The sequence below is a fragment of the Lepisma saccharinum genome, chromosome 7 (assembly GCF_977018435.1).
Source record: "Lepisma saccharinum chromosome 7, izLepSacc3.1, whole genome shotgun sequence".
Lineage (NCBI taxonomy): Eukaryota > Metazoa > Arthropoda > Insecta > Zygentoma > Lepismatidae > Lepisma > Lepisma saccharinum.
In genome coordinates, this window is record NC_139235.1 from 540,367 (window position 1) to 567,792 (window position 27,426).

At 36.5% G+C, this 27,426-nt stretch overlaps 1 protein-coding gene across 1 annotated transcript in view; it reads right to left on the bottom strand.

The window, feature by feature from the left end:
- Window positions 1-11,884: 11,884 nt before the first annotated feature.
- Window positions 11,885-27,426, bottom strand: part of LOC145989674 (HMG box-containing protein 1-like) — a 34,493-nt gene continuing 18,951 nt past the window's right edge. The window contains exon 7 of the mRNA XM_083124883.1: window positions 11,885-26,391. Coding sequence (XP_082981009.1) covers window positions 26,241-26,391 — 151 coding nt within the window. The 3' untranslated portion in view covers window positions 11,885-26,240. The remainder of the gene's footprint in view (window positions 26,392-27,426) is intronic.

A 27,426-nucleotide genomic window follows, 5' to 3' on the forward strand; every position in this document is an offset into this window, starting at 1 on the left:
TCTCGTGTCTCGTCTCGAAGGGTTCTGTCTCGTCTCGTCTCGTCCCGTCTCGTTTTGTCTCGTAAAAGTGATCCGGGATATCATGCCAAAAAAAGTCAAAAGTAGCAGAAACACAAAATATTTTTCTGGAAATTGGGATAAAGCTCCAAATATTTACCATTGCGTGGTGAGAATAAATAAGGTTCGTTAATCATGAGGACATTAATATTAAAAATGCAGTTTCTTGGTTACTGATTGCTAGGTATCTTATGAAATCTACCTTGTGTTTTTTCTCGCTTCCATACAACTGTCTATCCATCGTACATTTAAGTGAGTCTCTTTTTCATTACTGCGATATGTTTTGGAAGTTTTGAAATGTTTTCCTCTGGACCTTCTTTCTTTCTGAATGTCGAACTTCCGTGCACTATGAAAATTTACATTTTTTCTTTAAATTATATGCTTGACGCTGGGAGCAACAAAAAAGTTTTTAAATGTGTAGTACTAACACAAAAGACTATTCAAAATTGCAATACTTAGTACATTACAAATATGAAAGCATTTATTGTTCTTAATGTTGTTAAACATCCCCTTCTATGACATAAGTTTCATAAAGTGTTTCTTTGTGATATTGTGCTGTTTCTTATTTTCAGCTTACGACGCACATACTTGTTTGTTTTCCCTTTAGCCTCTAAGCCCGGTACCACCACCGCTTGATAAAATTTATCCTTTGGCAGGCACGCATCTAGAAATACATATATTTCGGGGGAGGGTGTCTGAGCCAAGTGTTTCAGAAAAATGGATAATAATAACATTAACGACAACAATGAAGCAAATGTTTAAATTAATACATTAATATAATTCATAGGTCTATTCACTTGAATATGTAAATTAAGCAAGTCTACATATTATTATTATTACATGAAATGTTACAAAGACTGTACAAGAATAGTAATATAACAGCACGAATATTAGCTAATATCTGGCTTACGCCAAAATTTGCATAAAAACAGCAGTCCTGGCAAGGAAATTAATGTCAAAAAAGGAGATGAATTAAATATTTGCTGAATAATTAAAAAGGATGTTAAATCCAGTTGACGAAAAAGAAAGTTCCTAATTAATATTTTATACTCATTATTATAAGTGGTAGTGTACAAAAATCTTCATTGATAGCTACTGTCATTCAAAGCCGTATGATCCCAATAGAATCCTTGTTTTCTAGTAAGTTCGGCAGGAATAAGTAACCCTCGATTATGCTAAACAAATATATTTTATGTTTAGCTAGAGCAAGGCCCCAGGCGAATGCAAGAAGCCGTTCCTGCAAAAGTGTATGTTTCACGAAGCGAAGAAACGTGACAAAACCACCACGTATTGAAGGCAAAACCATTTATTTTATATCGCACATTTAAGAGCCGTGCCTCCTGAAGTTATAAAAATCCCAACTTCAATCATTATTTTCGACATGCTATAGTTGAAAAAAATATGCAAAAAAGTGAATTATCAGATTATGCATATAACGTGTTATTGGAATCAACATATTTGTGTACATTGGATGCCTCCCGATGGCGTAGTAATAACGTCGAGGTCTTGTAATCAAGTGTCCCAGTGTTCGATACCCAATGGAGTCACAAAGTGTATCTATCGGATCGCACATTAATCAAATTTCACGTATCCCTCTTCATCCTCGTTCATAGACTTCCTGCAATACTCTTGTGCGTGTGTGTTGCATCCCACCAGGTGCGAGAAATGTGAAGAGTTATTCTTTCCCTGTACTGCGTTATTTCTTTTCATAACAGTAAAGCTAAATTCTCGTTTTATCTGAACTTTTAAAAAATGCGCAAAATACGTCTCTATCTTTAAACAACCACTCTTTCTCATGTATGTGTAAAATAATCCCACTATGTCTCAGAAAACCTCTTCCTACGATCAAATGACGGAAATATCTCTCAAGTCCCAACAATTATTAATTTATGCTTAATTTTCCTATCGTTTATACAAACAGTAGCACATACGTATCACATCCTTTGGTGTAACACTGTCAACAGCTGATGTTACTTTCCACGTTCTAATAAATTGACTTCCAACGGCGCCAGGGAAATGTGACGGGGGGGGGGGGCGGAAGGGAGTCAACAAAATATTGTTGGGGGCAGTCACATTAAAACACATATAATAATACTTATGATAATAATAATTATTATTATTATAATTATTATTATATTAATGTATGGTGTTTTGTGTTTGTCCTTTATTTAGAGTGGACGTTTACTGCCTAAATTTACTTATTGATTAAGAGTTTATCTCCATATGATTCGTTTTAATAAAGGCATTAATTCTATTTTATTCGTTGTTTCTAGTAGTCTATTTCAGTATATGGAAGAGAATTATAATTTTATAATTCATTGTCTTTCTTGAGATGAAACTACTGATATAAATATTCAAGTTATAAGATAATAATATAAATGACGAAAAAAAATGCTTGGAAGAGTTTAATTTTCTTGCAAAATAAACGTGACGTTGGAAGCGGCCCCGGCGCCCACCCAGCGTCGAATAACGTGGGTACCTGGGGGAAACCCTGGGGGTAAAGGCGGTCAGGGGCGTGATGCTGATCACATCACCCCCACTCACGACCGGATCAAGAAAGTGTGGGGCGTTACCCCCACACCCCCTATACGCCTTCATGGCGTGGTGCTTTGCACAGGGGAGCACTTTACCTTTTTTTTTTAAGTATTAGAAACAACGAAAGTCACTTAGTGAAGTGCAATTCTCCTGTAGTAGAATTCTGCTACATGTGCTTTGGAGAACACATTGCCCACCTTCGGTACGTCCAGGACTTGACATTTCTTCTCAATACCAAGGACAGCCAAATGAGGCAGCTGGCATCCAGCATCCTGTTTCGAGCAAAGCTTTTCAAAGGTTTCAAATACGAAAAGGTTCTTTCACACGCTGCATTGGAAACTGGAATTGTTACAAAGCATCCAACTAGAGTGTGAACCTTGTGAAGTACCAATTTATATTTTCCTAGGATTTCAAAGAAATCCATTAAGTGGAGTACTTCCGTGCCATCTTCGTAACGCTGAAGAGTTTTGGGCAAAATTTGTATTTCACCTTACAGGGAAAGGTTATCACAGGATTAAAAAAATCTGAAAAAGGTTACAGTTATCTCATAATTCAAGAAATATTCTGACCCTGGCATTACTTACTCTTACTCTACCACTCCAACGTATGTCTGTGCTACACAATTACAGGCACCTATGGTGGTCGTGGGAAGAAGTTCTTCGATTGATTCATTCATTTAATGTTTGAAGTCCACTTTATGCACAGTAAGGCTAATCGGGACTGAACCTACAGTTTAAAGTGGGATCCGAACCACTTGTGCCTCCACCGGGTATCGAACCCGAGACCCCTTGATTACAAGGCGAGAACGCTACCACTACGCCATCGGGGAGGCCCAAGAAGTTCTTCGATTTTGATATGTACGTGAAATAGCGAACCTGCATCTTATGATTGAAGAGTGGCAAATCCTAATAAGCGTTCTTTTACCTGCCCGCGATATGTTTTGAATCTAATTTTAAGCGTAATTTGCATTTTAAGGTTCAAGTTCAATACATTTCCAAATAATATCCCCTCATTTTGAAATTAACTTCAACAGTATCGAAAAAATTCCCTTTGTTAAGGTTTGACTCAGACTCATCATCTCGAAATTCAAGTCCCTGAATAGTAAGAAATGGCGATGAATCCACAACAACTGACATGTAGTGTCGGTTTATCTTCAATCACCCTTGGTCCCGGGTTCGATAGCCAGTGGAAGCGCTTTAAATTGTAGGCCCAGTTCCGATTATCCTTACTGTGCATAAAGTGGACTTAAAATACCAAATCAACCAAATCTTGAACCAACTTTGAATGTCTTTTACTAATTAGCGTTGTCACTAACGACCACGATTAGAATAATTTGCCCTTGCTACAGATGATGTCTTGTGGTCCTCAAAATATTCGTGATGTTTTAAAACCATCCACATTCAACACTTTTTCCCAGTTCTTAAGACTGGTTAAAACTTAGGTTAATCTCGGTTATTACAGGACATAAATGAATGAGAAATCACCTATGCCCAGGTCGGCGCTCGAATCTTGAACGAAAGTCACACACATATAACTATATATACTAAAACAAATTAATATTTGTTAGTCAAGTTGGTATTATAAGCAGGAAAGTGATATCATGCAGAATACACCACTTTGAAAAGGTGAAAATCGTCATACTCTTATAAATGAACACTCTTATTATTCGATATTTAATTTACTTCAGTTGAGGGACGGAGGGGGCGAAGTATCTGACTTGGGGCGCCCCCTGCCCCCTCTGGCGTCGTCACTGCTTCCAACCCTCTAATAACTTCGCTGCCGATAGCCTCAGCTTCGAAATGGAAGCTTGTGTCTCCGCAAATAATACAAAGGACTTATGTTCACTGTCCCTCTTTCATTCAAAGTCTGGCGTTTTCTCAGCTTTTCCTAGCAACTGAAAATAATCCGTGTCCCTCGTATTATTGTCCCTGCAAAACTTCCTGTCGGCAAGCAAAGCAAAATACGGAATTTTTATTGCCCATCCCTTGCATCAACCATCATTCCTGGCCTGGATTTATAGCACTTACCCGCCACTGCAGATCAACCTCGCCCCGATATTTACACCCTGAAGCAACGGTGTCCATTGTCCAAAGCAAAACCTCTGTCAGTGGGAAGCGGCGAAAATTAGTCTCGAAATACGCCCTGACCGTAACCAGGCAGAGCTCCCGTCCCCCTGACATTGCTGTCAGTTTACTTCTGAAGTTCGATAAAACTACTTTGTGAAATTTGTTTAGTAACGAGTAGACAGTAGATACTACATGTATTTTGCTCAAAAACTTGAAAGAATAAAAAGAATAGCTACAATAAACTAAATCAGGATGGTCTGAATCTGATAAATAACTGGAAGAAGAATCTGGAAATATTTTCTCTTAGCTACTTCAACGCAGCATCTTTTGTGGAGGAAGGGAAAGCTTCCCGCTACCAAATATTTTGTTCGTGATCCTTTGTATTTTTTGCTTGAAAATTGTTTTCAATGAGGATACATATAATACACAGATATTAAAAAACATACTGTTTCGGGGGGGGGGGGGGTGGAGGAATTTTGGACTTTGAGGTGGATACGCCGTCAACCCCAAAGCCATCACCTGACTGCGTCAGGCCAAGATTCAACGTAAGTGCCGCTCACATTAGCCTTCTAATAGTAATAGTGAGTAATATACTCAAACAAACTTATCACTTCAGTTATGGGAGTTAAACCGGACCTCTAGATTGTCGGTGGTAACCTAACATCACAAGGTCAATTGCAATCTACTACGAAGAATTAGCCGCGGACTCCAGTCTTGAGAGAAAGATAATAAAGCTGCAATGGGACACTCAAAATTTGTCACTCAATGAAATGCCGCTTGGAAAATGTCATCCCCTCCCCAAAAGAAAAGGTTGCCACAGGCTAATGGACCTCAATATCATTATTCATAATTTTAACACTGCAATTTCTTTTCAATGGACCATTGATCATATATTTCTCAAAGATTTTTTCAAGAAACAAGAACCATTTTTTTAATAGATCATCAGTGCTTGAATTTGCATAAGCATCCTCCTCAACCTACTGAATTGTCTTCAAGTTGTTCCATGCAAGGATCCTTCCTTCTAACCCCAAACTCGAACAACGAAATTCGCAGCTATGAATTTTCACTTCGAACACTGGAGATCAAAAAATCGTAACACATTGGAAAAAAAGGACTGGTTCGACAGAAATGTCCAACAAAATATCAATATGTATGAAAAATGAACTTACAAAAGTACATATAATAATGGTGACATTCAACTCATACACTGTTGTACCTTGCCTAGCAGAGGAGGGGATATAAAAGGGCTCTTAGAACAATGGGATAATTGCTCCTCGGCTCTGAGTTTTTGGGGCCCCTTGAAGTAAAACGTAACAGGTGTAGACAATGTAGGAAATTCATTTCAGCTCTTATTTCAATATGAAAAGGTTTGGGGCCCCTTTGAAAATATTTAGTGTGAAGTTACATTTTAAATATCACGTGTAATACTAATATTAGCAATTAAAGGTCATGAATTACCAAGTTTGATGTTTATAGTGTATCATTAAGGAATCGACTGGTTGAACAACTAAATCCTTCTACTGGATTCATAACTGTAGATAATTAGCATATGCACTACGTTTACGACAAACTGTGTAGCTACAAAAGTACGAGATGAGGGATATTTTCCTTTCGATTGCTATCTCCGAAGCAAGTAAGTTAATTCTGCATTTCGGATGGGACCCATATGACAAGTTACCCGGGCCCCTCTGGCTGAGACAATATGCCACTGCTTAGTATCGCAGACGTCGTCATATGATATGTTACTGGGAACCAGATTCTGTTTCGTAAATTGACATTTTTTTTTAGAAGCGACACTATCTGTGGAACTTCTGCGATTATATAAAATTTCAGGAGCATATTGCTGGGCCCCTACACCTCGGCGCCCGCCCCCCGCATTGCGGGGGCGACCGCTACGCCACTGTCTGAGGGAAACAACAAGAATTTTCTCATCAAAGACATTTCCGAAATTTCCATAACATTCTAAAAATTTTGCAACCCATGCAAATAATCATGTGGTAAAATCTTGTCATGGTTTCCTGTAAACACTAAAATCATCAAATTAGTTCTTTCCATATTTCCCGTATTTTCTCGTCCTCTTTAGCTCTCAGCTGCTCGGAGTGGGATAATGCAAGATTATTTGTCGCTAATTATCACCTTCTCTTAGTCTTGCTGTATCTTGAACTCCCTAAATAACTTTCCCAACAACTCCTTATTAATTTGTACTGCCACGTTTCATACAATGTTTTTCCTACTTCCTAATAACATTCACTTCTGTACACCCTTTGATGTAAAAATTAAATAATAATAATAATAAACCCTATCCGTCGGTCCGTTTATCTTTCCAACCTATAAAGCTGAGACTATTTTTACAAGATACATCTCGGACTCAGACACTCCACGATGTTCTGTTCCCTCCTTCCACCTTCTCTGCCTTCTCTTTTCTTGATGTTATTCAGAATTGTATTAGTATCTGGAGTACTATCGTAACAGAAAATTATTAACCTGGAAGAAATTGAAAAAAATGGGGAGTAACGCTGTGTTTCTAAAGAGTATAGAAAATAAGTTTAGGTATTCATTCATTAATCTCTCTAGAATAGTCTTATTTTGACTTAATACACGCTTATCAACGTTTCTAATTGAAATACTTTATTCCAAGCAAACAAGTATTTGCAACTGATTAAATATTTTGCTTTTCTTTTTTTCGAGACATTCGAGACGAGACGAGACGAGACGAGACTTTTCAGAAGCCATCCCGTCCCGTCTCGAAAACGAGACGAGACGGGACATATCCCGTCCCGTGAGCAACACTATTTAGAGTAAAGGGGCTGTTGCTTGTCGCTTCGGTGTGTAATCTCCGTGTCACTTAAAAGTGAATCCTCAGTGATCAATGAATTTTTTCGAACCGAAGCGACACGACAAGCTGCACGTGTCGTTCAGATTCCCAATGGCGTGCCCCCTGAGACTTGATTTCCCATGAGCGGGAAATGCTTATTTATAGACTAAATGGGCCTGTGTCGCTTGTCACTTCGGTACGAACCACTGTTGTCGCGTGTCGCTTCGGTTTGAAACCTCACTAAGAGGCGTGCTTTTCACCACAACACAATACGCAGATAAACGATCAACATGCTTGTAACAAAATGCAAGTCGTACAAATCCTTTCCGGGTACCAATCCTATCTTCGTTCTGCTTGCATCAGCAGGTTTCGTGTCTCTACGTTCTTCGGAAACCTACGAAGTGATACTTCACTCAATAAATTTGTTCCCGATCGAACTGCGTAACCATATGCTACACAGACACCCTATTTCCTTGTAAAATAATCTCCACTTTGCCCTTTCATATAACGTCCATAGCACCGTAAGCGTAACCGGATGTTCGAGGGGGACCAGACGAGTGTGCATGCTCCGCAGTAGCTCCGCCTTTAACACCGTCTATTGATAAATTAGGGTGGACAGTACAAACATAAGGCATTAGGTGAGTTTGACTAACACTTATCCCCCCCCCCCTCTCACTCGAGATTTCCCTCTTACCTTGTGTAGAAAGCGATTTGGACACAAAGAATTCATCAAATCGAATCATCGTATCCAGTAATTCGTATCTTTTTTACAGATCATTTGGGCTGTAATGTGACCATTTCGAACACACTCAATGTCAATCTCCCTCCTGAATAGTACACCCTGGAAACTGTATTTTTGTAGGCAAATTAGTCTCTGGCGCCTGTAACCGCAGTCAAGATAATCCGCTTGGTGTTTTGTGTCTCATTGCGTGTTTGTGTTCGACCCTTCATGACGATCATATAATTACCATTCAACCTTACCGTCACCATTGGTCAAAACTAGCATAAAATTGACTTGAAATATAACAATGAGTCAAATCAGCCTTGATTACTTTCCACAAATAGAGTATCAATAGTTCATAGCACTTAGAAAGTTGAAGTAGTAATTTCAACTCCACAATGCTTCATTTTTTATCAAAACAGATAACTCGGTGAACAAGAATGTGGTTTTATCTAAATCTCAAATATTTTTGTCGGTACGTGAAAGAAGTAGTTTAAATCTCAGGCCAATCCATGGGTGTCCGGAAGAAGGGGGTGCACGGGGCACGCCCACTGTATAATGGACCTTACCATAAACGTATACATTGCCCACATATATTTCATTTCATTCACAGTAATTTATGTTAATTATTGGAAGGGTGCTGCAGGTACATCATAGCTTCAACTTTAATAAGTGTTTTTTTGAGGGAGCAGCACTATTATGGGAGGAATATGTATCGTTTGCCTCCTCTCTGGAAAAAATGCTGCAGACGTCCATGGACCAATCATAATAATAAAAAAAAATCACTCCTGGTTTATTATCCTGTTTATTTATTTTATTTAATTTGGCTGCCTCATTATAGGTCTCTGATACCCTCGAGTCAAGGTTTCTTTCCACCCCTTCCCTCATGATCTTTGAAATTCATGCAAGTTAATCATAAGAACTGCATAACTGATAGTGAAAATTTATATGTTGGAGGAGAACTTGCAAATAGTGCTATCCACTAATAATATCAGTTCAGTAATTCTGTAATTTTTTCCAAACCTACAAAACTGTTACGTTAAAATTTGGTCACCTTGGTATGGTAGTCATTGTGATTACTCGTTATTAATTACTCCCTCCCTCCCATAATTATAGTCCTGTATGCCAAAATGGTAGTACAGGAATGACAGACGAAGAGGCAGATGGAAAGCACAATTTGTACTGATCCTTGAGGAATAAAGTTGTATGACTCATTCCCGTGTTTCATGTTCTTTGTCTGTATACACCAATGTCACAGTTTGAATATCGGACAATTATTATGACACAACAAACAAAAATGTACCGGACAATAATTATGGGACAGAGGGAGTAGAAGAAATAAAAAATTGTAATTTTAGAAACATTGCATTATTTGAAGATGACAGTTATGTAAAAAGAAAACTGTGATAGAATAAAGAAAGTGACACATCAAATTACCCACGGAGTGGTTATCGGAGTGCGTTATGATGCCAGGGGTCTCGGGTTTGAATCCCGGTCTGAGCATGGGTGTTTTTGTGAGTGTCCCTTCATCACTTTCATCATCATCATTCATACTCATCATTGCGATTAAGGCAAACAAGATGTTTTTATTTGTTTATTACTTTGATCATACCCAGGCCGAGATTTATGCGGAGATATACGTAAGAAAAGACATACCGACTGAAATAAAAGGAACTTGTGAACTTTCTAGTATATATAATATTCACAAGTAAAATATACATCGGAGTGAGGACCAGCCTATACTTACAGAACAATTTACATTTCCCTAATTCTATATATTTATTTAATTTGATTGGGTGGGCACCCCTGTCACTGTCCCTGCTTGTGGGTCATTGTGTGCTGCACTTGTTGATATGGGGAATCTTTAAGTCGACATCCATTTAACCAGCACAAAAAAATCTTCCAATTTTTCTTCATAACCAAGTGATACGTATAAAAGAAAGCATCAGTCATTTTTTTTTTAGTTCTCTAATGTGAGTTTAGACCATCTTGACCCTCTTTCCTCAATTAAAACAAGTGCAGTGTTTGGAAGTAGCTAGTTACAAATAACAGTTACTTTTAAAAGTAGTTGTAACTTACTTTTTTACCTTATGACACTTGAATTTTTAACTTGAAAATTTGCAATGGGGGGAAGAGCTAAATTTGGTAACCCTGTTTCCATTTTTATTGTGTCTTCTCTGGATGCTAAAGTGAAAGGATTTTCATGTAATCGCCTAAGGCAAGAAGTCTAGGTTTCGTTGCATGCTAAATTCGCTCTTTCTAATTGCGCACAGAGTTTTCAGTGTTTTGGGCAGGGCTCAAAATGGAACGCTTTCAATAACATGATAACAACTAGTGAAATGATGTGCTGTATTAAAATTAATAACAGTTAATATTCTATTAAAATATTTACATGAACATCAAATAATGCAAAATACATTGGACAAGAGGGTTCTGGAATTTTCTTCTTTTTAAAATTTAACCCTCCATAACCCATGCGGCGGGGTGGAAATAAGAATAAAACGACTGTACATTGTTCGGAATATAAATTATATATTATTAAATATATAGAAACCATTGCAGTACCCATACAAAATGTCCGAGTTGTCAAAATAACGATATTGAGAAGTGAAAACATTCAGTTCCTTTTATTTCAGTCAGTATGTCTTTTCTTAAGTATATCTCGTAAGAGTAAGAGAAACATTTTGAGATTTGAACATTTAAAAATATTTTGCAAGTTTCTTCGAGTTGTATTTTCTACATTTGATTGCTTTTTCTGCGAGTCAGGGAATTTGACTGAGAATTTTGAAAAAAAAATAGTTCCCTTCTAATCCCATTTAATTGTAGGTACGATTTCAATTCTCTTTTAAAAATACGTTCAAAATTTTTGAAAAAATATGTTGAAAAGTTTTGGAAAATACGTTGAAAATCTTGTGAATGGCAAGTTAATTTTCTAGTTCCTTCATTATATAGCACAATTTTAATTATTTTTAGAATATTATTTTGGTGAATTTGCTTCAAGAGTCTAAGCTTGTAATTCTATGAGACACTTTCATTTCTTTTAATTTATTTTAATAACTAATAAGAATATCCGAAATGGACACGTTTGCGTTCACGTATATTTCGTCTTATTTCCAGTAAGTAACATCGATTTGCATCAATAATTAATGTAAATAACGTTCGTTTTAATGGGCAGCACTGAGTGCCGCACCCGGGACATTTGTGCTACTTTGAGGATGCGGATGACGGAGGGTTAAACAGATACGAATCATGAATGATAGTCAGCTCAAACAAAATGGGAAAACTTTGAATTTAAATGTATATTTCCTTAATACTTTGTCTTAATAATACTACTAAAAATCAATTTGTGCAGGTTAAAATACTTCAATACTGTTATTTTGCATGTGATCAGGGATTGGATTTATTGTTTGACTGACTTGAAATTTTACTGCTGGGTTTATCAGGACAAAGAAGAAAGGATGACTGCAAAGCACTGAAAGTGGGAAATACTCTGCTAAACCCCTCGTCTTCTCACATCAAACTATGAGGGTCTTCGTAGTAACAGCATGAAACTAATGCCACAGGCATTTCACACTCTTGTGCACAGAATATACATTCTTAGAGGTGTAGAAAAAAAATTAAGGACCAATGAAGGAAAACTAATGAAAAAACAAAGCATGTGTATTGAACATTATGTTTTATTATTCCATTATAAACACTTTTGTTTTACAGAAATAGCAAGCTCAAATATATCTATTGAATGATACACAACTTTAAAAAAAAACATCATGATGCATATAACAAACATATTACAAAAAAGAAAGTGTAGCCTACATGTATAAAATGTTAATAATTCTTTCATCAACATACTTTTATGAACTGTTGCACTTAAGAAGAAGGAAATGTACAAAACAATTGTGCTTAATAATCATAGCAGCCTCCAGTAAACACACTAATAAAACAATTACGGTATGTAGAGGCTGGAAAGCACAGTATTAGCTGAGATCTGGTTACTACTTGTGATAAATTGCTACCCTGAGGTACATGCTTCTTATTATACGCATGCATTCTTCTAGTTTAGAGAATTGAGATGATTTATTCCATGACTAAAGCAGACTTGAAATGGGGAACAAATAATTAGAACGCTCTGAAACAGAGAATTCAGATCACTGTGGAATATTCTAAAAAATGATGGTATTTTTTTTTATGTCTGTGTGCATGAGAAAACATCAGCTACGTGAAATATTTTTACTCAAAGAGATAACATACACACTGTCCCAGCTATCACTGGAGCATGCAAATGAAAACAAGTTTCTGTGCAACTAGTGTCACAAGATGGCCTTACTAATGAACACGAGAGAGGAACAGAATTGCGTCGAGTGGGGGAAAGCAAGTGCAGTTAAAAGCCTTTGCAGCAGCATATACTGCTTCGCTCTGCCTCTCCCACTTTTCTGCCGCTATACGCAGCCTTGCTCCAGAGATAGTTGGGACAAGGTATAGCTGCCAGAGAGTTTGAATGCAAGATTATTTTCTGCCTGTTAGAGCAAGCCGTATCTCTCGTGTGAAATTAGGAGTACCTAGTTGCCACGCTATAAATTTTTAGCATGAGGGATAATAGAATGTGGAATTGGTGGTGTTGCTGTGTGCATCAGTTTGTTCCCTGCGTTCGTCTCTGTTGCTCGCTCCTAATCAATTCTTCTTTAAGCATTGTTAAGGTTCTTGTCTCGGCCAGTGCTCAAAGCGGAAGTTTCTAACTGGGAGGATGCTTGTTCAAGTTAGGGGGATATTTGTACTGATCAATATCGAGACGTTGCAGTAGGTGAGGGGATGTCTATGCAGATTATTCTAGCTGAGGGAGGATAGGATCTCGCTGCATCGCCTCTTTCACTCAACTTCAAGCACTGGTCTCGGCACCAATGCTTTGGAGAATGTATTTTCTTTAGATAACAAATACTGATTAAAATTCTTTGCAACTGTCCACATTACCAGAGAATTCATTTTGTGAATTTTGATTTGTATATAAAAACAATGCTGCTTCTGTGGTATTAATGAATGTATGCTTGGAAAAAATTACATGTTTAGGGCTACCAGATCTTCAGAAAATCCTGCAAGGAATTCTGGTGTAGGGGAAACAAAGCGTGAGATTGCAGTCTGTAAGAAAATGCTCTGCGCTTGGCCATAATTTCGAGGAACTTGTTGCTTCACTGTTTGACCGGCTTCTGGTTCCCATCTTTTTACTGATCACCACTCGTGTCACCAGCTTACCTAGTAGTTAATATCGGTTGTAACAGTATCCAAATATGGCACGCTTCTACATTAGCGATATTTCATTTCTCCAAAAAGTTAATTATGATAACTAGGGAACGGACTATTTTAAGGTGCAGCAGCTTTCCAAAAATATATCTGTTTTCATACAGATCATTTGAGATATGTATTTAAGGTCATGTTATGAAGTAAAATGAACAAACTTTGTTGCACCTTTTCGTAAGATTTACACATTTATTCCCTTTTTCCCACTCTTTGATGCTTCAGCACCTTTTTCCTTCCTTTTCTTTCATGTATTGTTAAAAAATTCGAAAGAAAAGTTAATGATTTTCCTTCTTCTTGAGCAGCTACATAAAATCCTATAGTCTCATTTTGTAGAGCAGAACGAGAGCTACAAAATGGTATAATATAATCATTGCAGCTCCAATAGTTCCCAAGATAATGCAGCAAAACCCGCGAGAGAAAACACAAACTTCAACAAAACCTATTCGACAGAATCACAGTTCTCTATGCGGTCCGTGCGCATTATATACAGAAGGTGCAGAAGAAGAGAGCATTGAATAAAAGCATTTTATCAGCAACCTTTTTGAAAACATTTTCAGAACCTCCTTCTTCCCTTTCCCGACCATAATTTTGCACCTTAAAATCCTTTCCCTAATGATAACCGATCCCACCAATGGACTTGCAATGAGCTGCAGCGGTCTAGTCGTTAGGAAATCTGACTTCCACGTGAGAGGCCCGGGTTCGATTCCCAAGGTAGGTGGGTGATCTGAGGTTGGAATTTTTCCAGCCTTGTCCTGCATAAAATGGCCCTGGGGCTCACCCAGGCTCAAATCAATGAGTATCTGGGGGTAAAAGATTGAGAATGTGTGGGGCCTAATTGCAAATCCCCTAATTGTGCCCTCGTGGCACGGTGCTATTAGCACAGGAAACTTTACATTTTAACTTACCACTGGACTTGCTGAACACATCAAATACAACAACCACATAATCAAAGAAGTGCTTAAGTTTGTCTCTGTGGATCTCCCTCACGGACACTAAAACCAAAGAAGCACATGCACTTTCCGTATGGATCAAACATCAATAACGGACACATGCACCATATCTGCATATTGTTACTGACACAACTATACACCAGCTATGATGGCACACCTCAGTAGCTCTCAGCAAAAAAAAAAAAAAAAAGTGAACCCAAAACCTACAAAGCAGTTACAGAACAATCTTTGTGTAGATGCATTTGACATTGTTGCCATATCGTACTACTTTTGCAATTCTATAAGCTCAATTTTGCTTAGTCATTTTTTGAAAAAATATATATATATATGTTGATAAAAATCAGCCCATCAATTATGATTCAATATTGCCGAGATCTTTTTCAGAAATTAAAACAGGAGATTTATGTTGTTGTGGCAACAAAACTCAAAGAGTAATTTTCGAGACATTTTTACAATTCTAAATCATAAGTTGAACAGAAATGCAATCTGGATAATTTTTGCATATTATGGTATTTGTTCTAGCATACATAGTGATTCCAAAGTCCGGCAACATAGGACAACTCCGTTATTAGTGCAGTTAGCTGAAAATGGGAAGTTGTTGCAAACATGTGGTTTTCAATCTAAAGTTAACTTTCGCCCCTTTCCATTTTTCACAAGCTGCACTGAGTAATCCTATGGTGCCAAAACTTTTAAATCACCCTAAATATTACATAAATTTTGTTCTTGCAACATAGTGAATACAGGGACTCTACAATATGTACATTTCAGCAGAATACATTTTGAGCAACTCGTCCAAATATTGCTTCCCAACGTACAGTTACTTTCCACATATAGAATCAAAAACCTAATGATACATTAATGATGTTTATATTAACAATTGTTCAAAGAAAAAATCATATGGATTATACATACTTTTTAACAAAGAGAAGCACACAGCACTACATGCACAAAAATGAAATTAAAACTTTCAAAGTAACTTTCTATGATTATTGCTGTTTTCTTTTTTAAAATAGATTTACTGTCCTAGAACACAACAGATGAAGAAATAATATGATAAATGCACGAATGCATATGTGCCAAATTAAAATCCCTACATAAAAAGTGCTAAATATTTCTCTAGTACAAGCCAAGATCATTTTGAAATGTCATACCAGACTGTGCAAAAAAATTCTACATTTAACCTGTAATTGTTGCATAATCATTACTATCTGGGGAGGGAGTTTTTCCACAATTAATACAAGAACATATTTTGAAGTAAGACTTGAAGCTTTCCTGGCGACGAATGATGAACAAATTCTCTCGGGCTATCGACCAGGTGAGTTGTGGAAACGATTCCAAGCTTTCGAGAGCTAACGTCACTCTCATCATCAGGGTAGAAGTGAGAGTGACATTATCTCTCGAAAGCTTGGAATCATTTCCACAACTCACCTGGTCGATAGCCCAAAATAATATTTTCATCGTATTTTGAAATGTTGTCAGATGAATGAAATAATGACACTTCTGATAAATTTTTTTTGCAGACTGATCATCCTTAAAAATCCACATTCATGACATTGGATTCAGTTCTTGACAAAATATGATTTATTCTTATTTTCATGAAATTAGTTCCAAAATGAAAATCTGATATTTTCTTTGTCAGATTTATTGACTTTTGAAACCTTGATTTTTTATACCTCAAATTTGAAATTTTAGACCAACTGGATCAAAAGTTCGACATCTTTTGTAAATTTGCCATTTTCCTATTGCATGTTTTAATAAAATGGTGTATACTTTACTTCGAGCCAAAATTGAATACCCTTTTCCACTTTACTGTCCACAAAAACTTAAGCCCTGAGACCAGCTGGATCAAAATTATAAGTAAAACTTCCCATGCGAATCCATCACTTTTTAAATATGGCAAATCGATTTTTCCAAATAAAAATTAGATAGCTTTTTCCAGATTCTTTCACCCCAGAGACCTAAACTAAATCAAAATGCAAATTAGACTAATTGTGCAAAATTGCTAAAAGTCCCACCAAAATCAAGATGTCTGTAGAGACACTCTCTGAACCTCGAAATTTCCATGGGTATAGGCTGGATCTAGTACTAAAAGGACAGCAGAGTATGATGATAAAAATCATCAAGTTATGGAGTATGATGATAAAAATCATCAAGTTATGGAGGAACTTCCTGGTATAATGACCATGAGCGCATGTAGAACATCGCATGATTTGTTGCCACAAAAGCTTCAAGACACTTGAATTATTTATTTAAAAATAAAGTGTTGCAACACACAGAAGATAAAATAAGCAGAAAATTTATCAGCTACCAAAAGAGGGCTGTTACGCGATTACTTCAATTACAGGTTATTGCTACAAGTAGGCACAGCTGAGTTTCCACAAAGTGAAAATAAAAGATTGAATTTGGCACATCCAAAAAATGTCATAATCTCTTGTTTATTTTGATAATTTGCCATAATTCTCAACAGGCACTTTTTTAATGGCTCAAGTTACCAAAAATCGGAAATTCACTGCAATCAAGGAGAAAGTATTTATAAACTCTGGCTCACTAACGTACACGTCTACCACTGCATGAGATCAATTAAGAAAAAAATGCATACAAAGCCATCAAACAATAACAACTAATACCTAAAAAAATGTACAACTTGAATAGCAGGTTGTTTACAGACTTCCATGCAGTTTTGATAGAAATGCTTTGAGATCAATCATGTTATGAATGGAAGCCACATATGCTCACGTAAAAAAAAAGCTACTGATTATCACAGTCAAGAGTGGTCTGATATGCAGTGCTCTGTTTTTTTTCCTTTAATAGTATGAGGCAGTTCGTTAAACTATACTTTCATCGCAATCGTTTCCAGTTATACAATTTACATAAAAGCACTAGTACGGATGTCATGCAAAAATATAAGCATTCATAAAGTTACAAGTTAAAATTGCTCTAGAACAATTAGTGTTGCTAGATTGTCACCGTAATATATGCATATGTTACCAACCATTTAAATTTAATTCACAGAAGTCTACAAGATGACACCTTTAGCAAAAATTATTGCATAATTATTTACGATAAATAATGTATCTCACACTTACTTTATTTAATTGGTCCAAGGTACTGTGTTTGTACACAGTATTTTAAATCTGATGGAAACTTTTGAAATATTGTGTAGAGAAAGAAAAATGTGTGTGCCAAAAATATGAATTAAACAAAGAAAAATGTAGATACATATGTAATTTATTTCTAACAAATTTATCTTATGTCAAAGACACACTAACGTTTCTAATTCTGGAAAAAAATATAGACATTTTTCATTCTTCATAGAAATGGGTCAAATTAATTGGCATATTGATAATATTGCCAATAATTTTAATGATATAAGTGGACCCTTTTTAATTCAAACTCCAAGGGAAAAGAAAGAAATTTGAATTAACAAAAACATACATTATTAAAGAAAATAAAACTACTGTACTGAAGTATTAACCAAAAAAATGAACATGTAGTGGGCTTTACTGTAAAAATTGCCGTATTTTGTGCAAGGTTCTACAGTGCAAGCCAAAAACAATTTCTCTCGCAATAGCAATGAAGTTACCAGCAGTGGCAGCTATTAGGGGAGACAGTTGCACCCCCCACTACACTAAACCTTATCTACCAAAAGAAAGTAACTGTCCTAGCCCCCAAGTTTTGGAATCTAATCGACATGAGTATCCTGTATTAACACACAAAATCACATGCACGTGTAACAATATTCCTGACACCTCTTCTTTTCTATTTCGCTTAGAACTTCTACTTTCTTCTCTAATGTTAACCAAGTATAAGCACCATGCTTCGACATTGTGAACAACGTATCCTGACGAATCACAACTGACAAATGAGGGTAGATAAGACTTACAGAAATCCTTCTCCTTGAACCCCCAATAGAGAACGATTTCTACGGGGTGGGCAGTCCCATGTTATTGAGAGGGTGGAGACTGCTTAACAGGAAACATAAACTTTCTCTTCCCTATGGCTGTCTCTAGATAGCTGCCTTCGAATTATCCAAATAAAAGGTTTAAAAATTCAAATTACATAAGAATTTTTAACAATGGTTTCAGGGGAATAAGTTTTGTTTGAATTACCAAATAACTCAAATTATCCACTTTCGAATTAGAAAGAGTCCACTGCATTAGTGTCAGTTTTGGCAAAAATTCATATATTTCAGACCTAATTGTTACTAAGCATCGTGTTTTATTCACTCGTCTCCTCAATATTCATAATAGAAAAATAAGCTTACAATGCCATGGAACTTTTATGAAATATCTAGGCAACAATACGTGCATAGATGCTCATGAATAATTCATTATAGATAGATTTAATTTTGTAACCAGAATTAGGAACATTAGCATGTAACTTTCAAAACCAGTAGAAGGTTTCAGTCAAGCCTCAAACCTTTTTTCTAAGTACAGTGCGACACTGGAAAAAACCTACAATCATAGCAAGATTAACTTCTCATTGCTTTACACTTTTCCACAAATAACTGAAGACTTTGGAGACCACTACATACAATAGCAGGTCAAAAATATTGAATTACCTTTGGGCACTTTGAAATTGTCATCCCGTATCAATATTTTCTACTACTGCTAGTCAAATATTTCTTGCTTAAATGGCAAAAATATCACCAACTTAAATTTTCCTACAGATAAAAATCAGAAAAATTGTTTTTTAACAATATTACAAAAGCTGCTGGTATCCGGAGACAAATAAATCCATGAATATAGATAAGTACCACAAAATATCTTATGGTATATATTTTCACTGTACCAATCAGTTGTGTGAATAAGTACGAAACGTTATTGCAGCCTTACTTCATTCGTCTATTTTAAAGTTAAACTAAAATATTGCAATATTCATTTAAATAATATTCACAATATTGATTATGTAATTTTTCTAACTACATAATAATTTCTTTGCAGTCATTTCCACATGTAATATTGAAAAAGTAATTGCTAAGGTTAACGAGATAGTGGATAGTCAAAAATGTATATGCTTAAAATTAACCTAATAAGAAGCAAGTAAATGATGATGTGAAATAATCCACATTACATCGTAAACAATGTAATAAAACAAGTCAGCAAAAAAGATTCATTCTACATATAAGCTAGAGGGATCAACAATTCATTTTACACCTAATGCAAAGAGAAAAAGTTTACATACATAATAACTTGGTGGCAAAAATTTAATTTATCTCAATAAAATAATGTTAAAACAACTTCTTTATTATTAAGAACAACTTTCAGGCAGCGTATAAAAACAATTATCTCCACATTTCTCTAACCACTTATTTCATTTCAAGGATTCCGTGTCATAGTATGAACACTTAAATTACACAAAGCTTTATGAAGAAGAAGATAAAATATAATCCAACTAAAATTTAACATATAGATTTCTAACTAGATACAAGCTTTTTTTTTAGTTTGTTTCATTAAATTATGCTATGTATATAAAATTTACTATATTTCAATATAACATGGTTTCGTCGGAAAGGAACTTGCTTTTCAGGAGAATCAATTAGGCCATTTGGTCTTTTTCAGCACATAGGCAGGTCTCGCTTATCGCACAAAATATAAACACCTTCGTGTTTTGACGTCAGTGCAGGTTAGCTTTAGTTCTCTTAGTAGGGATGGGGCAGATTAATCGGTACTGTATCAGTATCGGCCGATATGGGCATATCAGTAAAATTACCAATTGTTTTACCGATCCAATATGTCTATAAATATCTTATAATTTAGTGCAAAATTATGCCATTTTGTTATAATTTTCATGAATAAGCTCCATGCTCTACTTTTTAAAAAAGTAAAAATGTCTAAATATGCAACCTCTCTTGCACTGCAGTCACACACATTTATCAACGAGGCTAGTGAACTATTCAGGTTCTTCGAGGACCATTTGGAATTTTATATCAGATCATTTATCGGTATCAGAAAATTTTATGTTGGTCCTTTCCTAGCATAAATAATACACGCCCCAGTGAGGCCCTGAAAAATTGCAGTGTATTTATGCTAAGAAAACTGATCCTAAAAAACCTAACAACAAATACATTCCACACTGACATCAGAACACAAAAGTATTTATCTTCCGTGTGATGAGTGAGACTCCACATAGGCCGAGCTAAGTAATTTGCAATGTACTACTTGTCCCAGTGCTTTATAACTGCAAGTGCCATCAAGGTGGAATAACACAGGATTCGTCACTGGTAGTGAATGGTCATTGGTTAACGAGAAACATAAAGTGAAGATTATCAGAAACGTAAGCAAAAAATTGGTACGGAACAAAATGTGGTGTTTCTAAAAAAATAAACAAAACTTTCAAATATTCCATGCTTTCACACAGGTCAGAGAAGGGTATGATAAATATGCCTACTACAATAAAAGTTTTATTTCAAGGAAGTTTCATGACAACAGCATCAAAGTGACATGTTACATATCAAAGGTGAACCCAAAGTTGAGTTAATTTCAACTAAAATTTTGATTTTTTTGCAACACATTGTCACACTTGACTATGAGGTTTGGGCTAAAATTGCATTTTTTATCAACTTTATACTGCAAGGGCATGATGCGGGATGCACATACCCAAAAGATTTGTACGTTCCACAGGTAAAAATAAACAAATTTTCACTTGTAGTGTTCAAGCTCGTGCATCTCTCCATGTTTAATATTGTACGTGTGCCCACACCTACCAAAGAATTTGAGGCACTTCAGAAGTGGTTTCTTGTTAACTGGATGAAAAACAAGATTCTGCCTACAATGGAAAGAATTAACACTAGTTTCTAAACAACTGATGGACACGCCTGTGATTATTCCACCTTGTTCTCAAGCAAAAATTGACTGGCATTAGCAGATCATCTCAATTAGACAATGAGGACAGTAGATAACAAAACATAAATCTGCAAGCTCGTACTGCTAGCCTTAGGAAATACAGAAGAGCTATCAAATGACATAAGTTCAAAGCTTATTTTCTGTGTTCCATTTTAATCAGAATTGGGACTGAGCCGATAACAATACTATTACAGATTCATACCAATAGCAATGCTTGAAAATTGTAATAATTAAAAGTTGGTCAAAATACTAATGTAAGTGCGTAAATATTCCATTCCCATGCTTCAATTTTACTTTAAAATATTCAAGAATTACCATATTTCCCAGCGTGTAAGATGCACTTTTTTCCTTTAAAAATACGTCTGAAAAACAGGGTGTGTGTTATACGCCGATACAGTTTTTGATTGCCTTCATTTCTGGAAACATTCTCTGTTCTGAGTTGGATGATTTCTTTCTTGTTTCCTTGCGGTGTGTGACAAAGCAGATTAAAATATATATATACTTTCATAGTTACATTAGGTAGTTATTTGTTGAAAGTAGACATACATATTGCTTTACATTTGAAATACTGTAAATTAATTATTAGGGGTGGGACAAATTAATCAGTAATCTTTCGGTATTGGCCGATATAGGCATATCGGTGTATCGGACAAATTATCAATTAATTTACTGATCTGATATATCTGTAAATCTTTTATTATTTAGTGCAAAATTCTGCCTGTTTGTTATAATTTTTGACAAATCTCCATGCCCTACTTTTTAAAAAAGTGAATGTCTAAATATGCGACTTTCTTTGAAGGACCATTTGGAATTTTATTTCAGATCATTGGTATATCAGTTATTGGTAGGGACGTGAAGTTTTCATTTTAACGATAACATCGTAGATGAAGCAAAATAAAGTGTTTAAAATGTGGCTACGTAAGGATGCAAGTTTTCGGTGTTTCAGAATCGTGAAATAACGCGAATTATGCCATTTTTCAGAATAATACCGGATTTTCCACTTTAACGCGAAAAAATGCCACGAAATATGCAATATAAACTGGGAAAAACATTCATTCTGTTCAAAAGTAACTACCTAAAGCACAATTACATCAGTCATTTCTAGTTTAACTGGTGCAACTTCGATTCAAAAGAGATTGTCACGTTTCATTTATTGCAAATTGGCACAGATATGACTGACAGTGTTTAACCTCGTCCTGAAAAGGAATTTGCTGGGGGATCTTCCCAAAAGGGAAGTTTCGTAGGAACGGGAGAATTTTTAGGGAGAAGCACCTATTGTGTTGCAGGGGAGGGGTTTAGGGGGCAGGTATGTGTGTGTACACAAAACAGTGTTTTCAGGCAGCAGAGGTATTTTTTTTGACATTGTTAGGACACTGATCTTTGTGAAAATTGCAACACCCAGAAAAAATGGCCCAAATGAATCCAAACTCTGAGGATGTGTAGAACAGTGTGATTAGGATTGCAGCACCCTCTCTTGTGTGACCGGAAAGGTCAGTGTTACGGCAAGCTCAGTCAGTGAAGAGCTGTCAAACGAAGTGGAAATGTGAAAGTAAGTGCTGATATGCCTCGTCGACGTCAAAGGGTGCAATATCAGCATGTGGGTGAGTACGAACGGGGCAAAAAGATCGGTCTCCGTGAAGCGAGTTTGTCATACCGTGACATTTCGGCTCGTACAGGGCATGCTGCTACAACAGTGATGCGTGTGTGGAACCAGTGGATATAAGAGGGTCGTACACAGCGACGGGCAGGTACTGGACAGCGCAATGTGACCACATCACGGGATGACCGCCATCTTGTCCGCATGGCTGTAATGGACCGTACAGCTTCTTTCCACGGTGTTGGCTTGATGCTGGAGCACTGCAACGGCTGTGGACCTGTCTGCATCGATGGTTCGACGCCGTCTGCTGCAGGCTGGACTGGTGGCATGCATCGTCGGCTTCCATTGTCCAGAAACCACAAACAGCTCAGACTGCAATGGGCATTGAAACGCCGTTGCTGGCATGCTGAGTGGCTAAATGTGTTTTCGGACGAGTCCCGTTTCAACTTGTCCTACAGTGATGGCCGCATACGTGTTAGACACTACCGTGGTGAATGCAATCTGGCAGCCTGCATTGTAGAGCGGCGTAGTGGACAAACTTCAAGTGTGGTGGTTTGGGGCACCATTGGATACAACATACGATCTCGCCTCCTACGTATTGAAGGCAATCTGAACAGCAACTGCTCCATCAGAGAGGTTTTGGGGCACGAGGTACTGCCCCTCCTTCAGGCAACTCCACATGCCATATTTCAGCATCCGGCCACATGTGGTGAGGAACGTGCAAGCCATCTTCGAAGAATAACTGGTACCACTGCTTCCCTGGCCTGCACGTTTGCCTGACATGTCATCCACGAACATCGACAAGTTGGTCGGCAACTTGTTTGTCACGGTCCTCCAGCAATCACCGTTGATGCTTTGTGGACTCGCATACAAGCTGCATGGAGGGAGATTCCCCAGGAACATATCCAGGCCCTCTTTGATTCCATGCCACGACGTGTAGAGGCTCTGTTTGCAACACGTGGGGGCTTCACACCATACTGAATGATCGAGGTCAGAGATCATGTATAGTTCTGTAATCCTAATCATTTGTGTATTGGCACGTACCTAATCTGTGGTATAAAGTTCATTTCAATCACATGTATCCTTCTTGGTGTTGCAATTTTCACAAACAGCAGTGTAGTTTTCCAAATGGAAGAAATTTGCTTAATTTCCCACAAAGGTATGTTATAAATTTATTTTTTTGTCATTAAAACTAAAATTTGTCTCAATTTTCAAGAACTAATGCAGTGTGAAAATCTTAAGCATAGATGTAACAGCAAAAACGCATGTAAAAATAACGCAGATTTTAAATTAATAACACCGAATTGTGCCCTAAACTGCTAAAAATAACACCGAATTGCAGTAAAAAATAACATCGAAATTTAGGGAAAAAATAAAATGAGAACTCGACATCCCTAGTTATTTGTATCGTTAAATTTTATATCGGCCCATCCCTACACATTAGAAATTCTGGGATAAAGTTCTTTCCTCAAAAATTTGTGCAAAAGTAATATTAAAATATGTGTTATGTCACCCAACAACCAATTTTCTGCAAAATATAAAGAAAATTCGAACTTTGTTGAATTTACAAGATAACTGAACTCCATGAAAGTATTGCGTGGCATTGTTGCCAATATTGTGAAAGATAAAAGCAGCTGGAAAGGTGTCAGTACATAAATTCCAACTGGTACATTCTGATACCCATGCCACCGGTATCGGCTCAGCACCAATCAAAAATATTACTTTTCAGCGTATCACAACTCTGCATAATATAAGTACTCTAGGTAGACTGCAACTGAAGGCACATCCGTGGATACTTTCGGACATTCACTCGGCTACCACGGCAGGGTTGAGCGTAAAGCAGCACAAATCCTGCCATTCGCAAGAATCAAAATATCACATTTTGAATGATTCAACATCGTTCTCTATCCAGGCCCATCCACGAGAACTGTCTCGTACCATATAAACATCTAATGAATTAACTATGAACAGAAACAGCTATTTTATTGAAATTTCATTTAACAACTTCTAGTAAAAGACTTTTATGTCAACATCAACTGTGTAATATTACTTTGATTAGAAATAATTCTATTCTAGCAACAACTACTACAAATAGCAACTGTACAACATAATAGAACTGTCAACTTTTCATATAATGAAGCATCGAGAAATAATCACATGTTCTTTATGTATAAATGTATACAAATTAAGGAGAAACTCATGCTTACAACAACTAGCTATATATATTTTTTATATATCTAATAGCTATATATGTATATACCTAATTTCTTCACACAGAACGTTTTAAAAATATATATAAAGTGGTGCTAAAGCTATTTCAATAAGGCACTTAGAAGAAAAATCAACACAGCTTTTTGTATCAACAATCATTGCGAAAAATATTTTCTTTTTCTTTAAAAAATGAAGAATGCAGAAATTCAATATTTACATAGTTAGTAAAAGCACCACTGTCTTGTTCTGCTGAAACACTAATAATACTCCTTCTATAACTACGATAAAGACATTTAAAAATAAAAAAAATGCAACAAACTACACACATGAAAAGTTCTCTCCCACTTTCTCTCTCACTATTAAAAAAAATGTTCTTGAAAGACTTGGTTTAGGCAAATAAGAGATCATTCAGCTCAAATTGTTTCCCCAAAAAACTCCAGATGCAATAACAATGCCTGACAATCACTGCACAACACTGCCTTGTTATTGAACTCACGTCTCGTAAACCAATCTCTCAAAAGTTCGAAACAATACATTTCATAAAAAAGAAACTGGACAGCACCTCTCACTATTACAAACATTTACATAAAAAAATCTTTGGATACAAAAAAATGTATATTAACGTGAGATACACACTACTACAATAGGAATTATCAGGATACTCCTTTTCTTTACAATAATAATTCATTAAAAGCTTCTTTTTGCGCAGACAAGGTGCATAAAAGCAAAATCGTCTTAAGCATCAGTTCATCTGAGTACAACCAACAATGATACCAGGAAAATTTAACTATGCCACATTAATGGCACATGCATGATACATATATTTTAAAAAAATTACATGCTATATATTTTGTAAAAACAAAATATGAACGCTGACAAAGTCTAAATGTCAGTCTAAGAAGGTCATAAATTATGCTTCTACGATTCTGATAAAATACCGTCATTGAGTAACAAAATGAAGGGAATTTGGGCAGTAATAGTTTGTGCATATTCCTACTAAAATATGCACACCTGAAATATGGCAGCTAAAGACGTATTCTTTTGGAATATGACACATTTTTCCCTTTCTTCCATACACTTTGAGCACAGTTTAATAAAGCTGTAATTTCAGTCAACCTCTAACAATCTCTTATCTTTATTGAGTAAATGTATACTTAGCTCGTCGAGTGCGAACGCTTTCTCTTCCAGCAGTCTGGGTGCAGTCGTTTCTGTTCCTGGGCAAGAGTTTTGGCCTCCAGGATGTAGACCTCCTTTTGCTGTGGCGGCAGTTTCTTCCACGCATCGCCTAACATCACACTGATTGCTCTGAAATTGTGGAATATTCACAGGTTAAGATGACATCAGCAACAACATGTTACAAACAATGCCACAGTGGTTTAAAAGTAGCAAACCTAGCAAGGAATGTACGATGGAGGCTTGAGCACCTGGAAAGCCTCTTTGGATGGTAACTTTCATGCATGTGCTTTTCAAATTAGCCACGATGTAACAAAAAAAAAAAAGAAGTTTATATCTTGGTTCGAGAGCTAATTGTCGTAGAGGTGATTTTTTTAATGAAACAGCTTTTTTTTAAATTGTGCCTCCCAATACTGAGTGTTAAAGGAAGAAGAAAACTGAAATTTTTCAGAAAAATCTGTGGCCACCAAAGTGAATTTAATAAATGTAGTATGTACAGGGTGTTTCACTCAAGGTAAGAGGATATTTCTCCAAATATATTGAAGGGTGCAAAATGGCCTTAAGTGCCGATGCACCCAAAAATTTCAATTAATTAATTCATTCACTCGCTCTCAGCCCCTGATTTTTGCTTATAAAAATCAAACTATTGGCCATAATGTAATGAAATTTGCCTCCGTGTATGAGAAGCATGGTGACGTTACAATTGTTGCACAGCAGTAACACGATATGCATACAGCTTTGCTTTTTTGACAGCTCGTTGACATGTGCTTGTGGAAATTCCCATCTCCTGCGACAGTCTCTGCAACGACTTCTTTGATGAGGTCAGCAATGTGTTGCACCGTTGCTTCTGGCAGTTCTGGACATCCTCCTTCATGCACATCCAAAAATATTCCTGTTTTTGACAGTTTCTACACCAAATACTGAAAGCAAGACTTTGCGGGCAGTTTCCAGACCACAAACTGTGTAATAAATTGTTGCTGGCACGCCTCTATGGACTCCGTTTTTGGCATTTAAAGGCAGAATCGCCCAGAAGCACATGCATGCCCACCCATGGACTGGACAGACTGTGGCGCCATCTCCAATGATGTCACCGTGTTTCTCGTACATCAAGGTATGTCTGTAGCAAATTTCATTACATTATGGCCAATAGATTCATTTTTATAGGCG